The 6,476-nt window shown below is 36.9% G+C and overlaps 1 protein-coding gene across 2 annotated transcripts; it reads right to left on the bottom strand.

Annotated features, from left to right (window-relative positions):
- Positions 1-285: 285 nt before the first annotated feature.
- On the bottom strand, positions 286-6,106 carry LOC105060350 (OVARIAN TUMOR DOMAIN-containing deubiquitinating enzyme 12). 2 transcript variants are annotated; one of them, XM_010944013.4, is made up of 10 exons: positions 5,924-6,106; positions 4,938-5,113; positions 3,801-3,874; positions 2,902-2,956; positions 2,727-2,801; positions 2,206-2,279; positions 1,992-2,040; positions 1,357-1,441; positions 706-762; positions 286-519 (listed from the first exon to the last, which is right to left on the bottom strand). In XM_010944013.4, exons 2-10 carry the CDS (start codon positions 5,103-5,105, stop codon positions 473-475), a joined length of 684 nt encoding a protein of 227 aa, XP_010942315.1. In that variant the 5' UTR covers positions 5,106-5,113; positions 5,924-6,106; the 3' UTR covers positions 286-472. The 2 variants fall into 2 exon arrangements, with proteins under 2 accessions (XP_010942315.1, XP_073098467.1); XM_073242366.1 differs by lacking the exon at positions 1,357-1,441.
- Positions 6,107-6,476: the final 370 nt, after the last annotated feature.

The following is a 6,476-nucleotide window of genomic DNA, read 5'->3' as shown; positions in this document are numbered from 1 at the left end:
AAGACAGTACCAAACTCCCCCTGCTAGCAGGCTATAACTCATTAAATAAATGGTGACGGATTCTGGATTAAGATAAGTCTATGGTAGTATATATTTACGGTTTTTGCATCTTTTAGTCCCGAACAAGACAATAACCAAATTGGTCAGTGCCTTTTAAACTGAATACAACAAAATCAACTTAGATCCATAGTCTCATATGTCAACATATGAAACAGAGATGCTGCTTAAAGATTAACAGCTGAAAGCATTTGTGCTAACTGAAATACAGCAAATGAACCAAAAGAATTAAAGAATACAAAGAATGTCATTGACGGAGTCAATATCTATTATGATAAGTAATACAGAACAATTAAAATGAAGAACAAAAATAGAACCGATAAAAACTCAAATGAACACAATATAAAATCTCAAAATCAACACATATATATGCAGAAGAGAAATGACCTCCATAACTCAAGCTTTACATGACCCTCTAAAATAACCAGTGTTTCTTTCTAGGCTTGCACCGAACTGGAAGATCTGCCAGAAAAAAGACAAGCAATGATCAACTAGTAAATCATCAAAGGAACAAAATATGTTAGAGGAAGGGAAATTTTTAATAAGGCAAGTCTAATCTACCTCATCAAACAAGTCTAACCAGCATCCTAAACATCCTAAAACAATTAAAGTACAAAACATTTTACAATGTACTTGGTAAGAGCTGACCTCGAAGTTCATAAATTGAATTGTAATGTACTCCAGACCAGAAACTCAGCCACAGCTCTGCATCAGATAAAGAAGTGATGCTTTGAGAATCGTAAGAGTCTGAGCTACAACCTACCAAGTAATCAAAACTTGTTTATCAAGCTATATGTTTTTTACTAATATCATGGTAAATTGACTCCACTAACAACACGCAATCACTGAGGACCCAATCTGTGCTTGTCCCAAAAAGTTTACCATGTCTGTATATTAATGAGGATACAAATGCTGATAATTTCTCAAGTTTCTTAAGAGCTTATCCAGTATTCCTGTGTTACGTAGGAATTGCCTTATCAGCACTGCTTAAGTGCTGGCACAGTGCAGCTGTCAGTCAGACACATATATCTATGTACTCCAATCAAGTTTCAGATGAATAATGGCATCATTTCATTTGAGACTCCGGAACATTTCACTATAGGAAACGTTCCATGAATGGTTAATTTAGTTATCCAGATAGGTTTACTTCACATTTAGAATGCCACAAGTTAGACGATCAGAAAGATTTGATATCAGAAACGTCTAACATTATTCGCAAACTGGTTTTGGATTTTGGTATCTCTTAATCTATTTAACTCTGCAGTAGATGGCTAGTCATCACTAAGTTGTTAAAATTACCTCTTTGAGGAGCTTGATATTGTGGAACAACCTCCACAAAACAAGTATCTCTAAATGAAGTTAGAAGACATATCTTTGCCACAAACTGCATATAAACAAGACATATCAGCCTTTTTGTCAATTTTTCACGATATCAACAATACTGAATATAACATGACATATCATCCACATGAAAAAGATAGTCTAGTAATATGCACGTGCTAATGAAAATGTGAGAAGCTAATCTGATGGTCAAGAGTGAAACATCAACAGATGTCCTATCCTGCAGAATGCAAGGAGAATCCTCAATATACTTTAAAAAACATTAAAAAACAAGGAGAAACTAATCCAAAAGAAATAGTCATTTCAACAGCGGTAAGTCCACTAGTAGTTACATCTCATGAGGAGTTCATTAGATGATTAAACAACATGACCTATTGAAGGTGGGGTTATCTCGAAAAGCACAGATCTTTTGAAACTGTGGCTTAGGTTGCACTCAACAACAATATTCCCAGAACAACTGTCCGCAAAAACAAGATAAAAATAGGCTACATGACAGAGAGAGTTTTAAGGTCATTTTTAGTATTAAAAAAAGAGCCTGCAAGCCTCTGTAGAAGTAATAACATTATTTAAAAGTGAGGCAGAAAATACCAGACCTTATCAGCAGCTGCTTGTAGTGTAATATGGTCTCCCCATTCACCAGATCTGAAGAATGTGACTAATTAATAGTAGAAACATCATTGACAGTTGGAGACAAGCAATAGCTAAAGAGCATAAAACACAAGATACCAAAAAAAGGAACAGATGTATTTGGCTCAGGAAAATGATCCAGGGAAAAATCAAAAGCTGAGCTTGGGAAAAGCATCCTACTTGGCCATTTTCTTGCAATAGTGCTTGTACTTCATGGGAACATAACCTTCATATAAAGAATGACATTCTTTGAGCTGGACAAACAAACATCGATAACATAAGAAAATCCACACTCCATTTCTTTCAGGCCCTCAATAGCCCTCAATAGAAAAAAAAAGTCTCCATTGCTTTACTAACAAAAATAAAACAAACAAAGATGCTCACAAGAAATCTACGTTAAAAATAACAATGGTCACAATTATTTTTAAATGGCTAGAGACTCCAATGACCAACCAGCATCCCATGTATCAAAAGCAAAAGGTAGGAGCAATTTGATCTATACGAAATGCATTTAATGTACGTCAACATTTTGCTTGAGCAATAAATAAATGATTCAATGTAGTAGAAACAAAAGAAGAGGTATAATATAAGGTCAGTATGGGTGTAAAGAGATGCCTTTGCAGAGCTGTATGTTTTCACAGTTACCTTGAGCATAAAGACAAATATGAAGAGAAAACAGGAGCGGAAAAACTTAGGAATACCTGCTTTACTATCTCTTTTCGAACATGTTTGTGATGCTCTGGTGATCTGTACATCTGGTCCGAGAGTGCACGGAACTGCAAGATGGAGAAATCAATTACCATCAAAAGCTTCAACTTCATAGCTTTCGAAGTATGTCATATGCCTACAGTGTATGAAGAGAAGTGATATACAGACCTGACAATTGCCATCCCCAGAAACTTTCACTTCATATAAGCCATAAGCATTTAGCCTAGCAGAAAATGATATTAGACAATCACTTAATATGGCAAGTAAAAAGGGGGAAAAAAGATCAATAGAAAATTTAGTTAGAATTACACTCTGATTTCACCATGAAGTGTTAAAGCTAGTAGTATCATGTTAAGCATCTAATATGATTGCAGAATATTGCTAAACATCAGAGCCTATGAGACATAAATATGAATTTTACCTTGCCTTCTGAAGAAAAAAAAGGAAAAATGCTATTACTGCATAATGGATTTATACGTTAGGATGGAGAGCAAAGTTGGAACTTCTTTTTCCCTATCATACACATGTTGTTGTAATACATGGGACTAAGAAGTATCACAAAAAGCATCTGGACTAGTACAAGAACCCAAACTGCAGCAATTTTGAGAAAAGAAACAGAGGAATGTGTTCCTAAGAGCCAGCAAGCAAATCAGAAACCTGTTGATCAAGAATAACCTTGTTCTTCTACCAATCTTATGGGCGTATAAGCAGTCTTATAGCTACTCCCGCCAACTTCCACATACTCAGTTTAAGACTCTAGCAGACAAGTGTTAAAACACAAAGAAAACAAATGAAATAGCTTTAATATATTCTATGTTCAAAGTAAGGAAGCCCTTGGATTTGAAAGCAAAAGTAGAGACATCAGAATGTGGTAGCAGGCAGAACATTGAAAGCAAGTCAAAAGTGTAAGATTTTGTCGAACAAAAATGCAGCATAATGTAGAAACGTGTGCAACAGTCTTCTACCTAGTTTTAGAAAATGAAAATTTTGATACTATCCACTACAGTCATCATTTAGAAGGAATACAGTACTTATCCCATAAATGAGTTGCATTGGAGGAAAGTTACCTCTGGAGAAGACGCTGGTGATCTAGAGTGGCATTGCTCAGTTCTGGAATGAATGTATTTATCCGGGGAACATGCTGCAAATATGTAGTATCATGGGGAGTATCAGAATGAGCTTTCTTTCCTCAAGATTCTAATTTACATCAATGAACAAACAAACAGCAATTGGGAGAGGTACTGGATTTGAATCTGGGCAGTGGCATTCCCACCCTATTTCTTGGGAAAAAAGGATAGAAGATTTAAAAAAGAAAGAAACCGGAAAATAACACATATAAAAGGAAGCAGTTTGCATCAAAACAGTAGAAAAGGACAAATCCCTACCCCCCTCACCCAGCCCCCCCCAAAAAAGGGGTCCATTCTGAACCAAAAGAAACAAACTAGGAATCAAACAATACAAATCTTGCATCACATTGAATTATGATCTCACTCATGCACAGTAGGAAAATCAAGTGGATTTCTGAATGATAGTGATGAAAGACAGCCTTAACTAGGTGTAGAAATCAAGAACACTTGCCACTACGACTAACAATGAAAAAAAAAAAATTCTGATAGACAGTATATCCTGTAGTTCTGTTCATTGTTATGCAAAATAACACCCTGATTCAAATGGGTTTCATTGCCAAACCAAGAATATGATATAATTATCAGGTTTTACGTTGTTTGGTAAGGAAGCTACTTGAGGCATGAATTTTATGCAAACTCAAAAGAGTGTTGTGAGGCTTTTCAAACTCTTTGGGGCCGCAAGCACTTGTAAAAGCACAAAGAAATTGATGAATGTTCCAGAATCATTACAAGAATCAGAAAGAAATAAAAGGAATCCATGTCTTTTCCTGGAATAATACATGAGGCAGTCAGAGTAAAATTATTAATATAACACAAGGATCGACCATTATTACCATTGAACAATTACATTATTTAAAGCATTGCCCTCAAATACAGGTTGCTCGGCTATATACCAGATTTGCAGTTATTTAGCACATAGAACCTTTATGTGTTCTGACGGAGCCAAGTATAACTTTTTGAAGAGATGTCAATATAGTGTTCTTATGTCAAGGAGATATAAGAACAACAGGCACATATTAGTCCAGTAGGAAAGCTCCCCATGATACCAAAAAGGAGAAAATTAAGCTAATATCATACAGGGACGGAGGACATATTTGAGAGGCGTCTAGCAGCTGCACCATCTAAACTAGCATACTCTTCTGAAAGAACAATTGCAATCATCCTGTCATCATCTGTATCAGTTCTCTCGCTGCTTATTGAAGTCGAGCTAGAAGAGCCACCTTCATTCTGAATTATGTGTGTCATGATGCAGCCTGGAGAAAATAGGAGGCTTCTTTAAGAAACAACAATAAATTTCAGAGTCCCTCCATACAATGTGGAGCTTAAGATTAACTCTCACTTCAAACAGATCAAGCTAACAGTTCAAGCAAAAGCCCTATTAACAAAAAAGTACTTCAGAATCCAACTTATAACAGGTATCTTCACCAAAGAAGAGCTCTATTTAAAACACTGATCACATATCTCAAACTAAAATCATTTCATAATCTAACACAAAGTAAATGAAGAAAGACGCCAAACTTCAGAACCGAAAACACTGTTGACATTTAGTTGTCTGATAGAATACTATATCTACAAGAACTCGGTGAGATTCGCCATCAAATCACCATCAGCAGTATTCCAACAATTCAGTTCAGAATTCCAACAAGTAATATCATGGTCCATTACACGATCGGTACTGGAGTCCTCAATAAAGGCATTTCATCATCCAACCTTCCTTCGACTGAGACACCACGCAAGAAGTTGCAAAAACGCGCCACTAAAAACCAAAGAGGGATCCAGACAAAAAACGCGAAATCCGATTCGAAAGCTTAAAGTATAATTTTTTTCTTCATTTCTCAAAGCAAAAAGACTATAATCTTGGAACCCTAAACCCTAAATCTAATTCTTCAAGAATCCGCCATCGTGTATTCACGTTGAAACCGCCAACATTCAGGTCCAATCAATCGGCTCGAAAAATTCTCGGTTTATCGATAAGAAAAGATAATGCAGCGATTAGCAAATACCAAAAAAAAAAAGAAAAAAAAAAAAAACAACGTCCAAGAATGAACAGAACGGAGCCAAACCCGAAGGCGATTCGAATTGGAGAAGAGGAAGCTGCTGGATAAGCCGAAAATCGAGATCAAGATGGTCGCAGAAGGAGGGGAAAGAAGGGATCCCGTCAAGCAACGAAATCCACAGAGAGAGCTTTGAACCCTTCGTTCCTTCCTCTCCTCTTCGTGCGTCGATACCGCGTGCGTTCCAACGACGGCGACGAAAAAAAAAAAAAAAAAGGAACCAAGCCAAAAACCGATAGGAAAGGAAAGGCGAGAGAAGTGAGAGTAAGGCTGGAAATGAGCCGGGAGGGCCCCTTGCCCAAACTTTGGGCCGAATATGGGCCCGGAATTTGTAGATGATGCGGCTCCATTCGAGCCCAAACTGGGGCCCACCCAAAGCCTAATCGGGTCGACTGAAAATTAGCCCATTTCGGCTAAAACTGGGCCGACCCGATTTGGCCTGATTGAGATTAAGCATCTACCTTGGATCATATCAATGAACCTTAGGGGTGAAGTGGATCAAATAATATATCTAAATCTATCCAAATATGAATAGAAATTTGAGCATCTGATTAATATCCAT

The sequence above is a fragment of the Elaeis guineensis genome, chromosome 1, assembly GCF_000442705.2.
Source record: "Elaeis guineensis isolate ETL-2024a chromosome 1, EG11, whole genome shotgun sequence".
NCBI classification, from domain to species: Eukaryota; Viridiplantae; Streptophyta; class Magnoliopsida; order Arecales; family Arecaceae; genus Elaeis; species Elaeis guineensis.
Note: the sequence above shows the minus strand (reverse complement) of the source record. Positions and strands in the feature narration are given on the sequence as shown.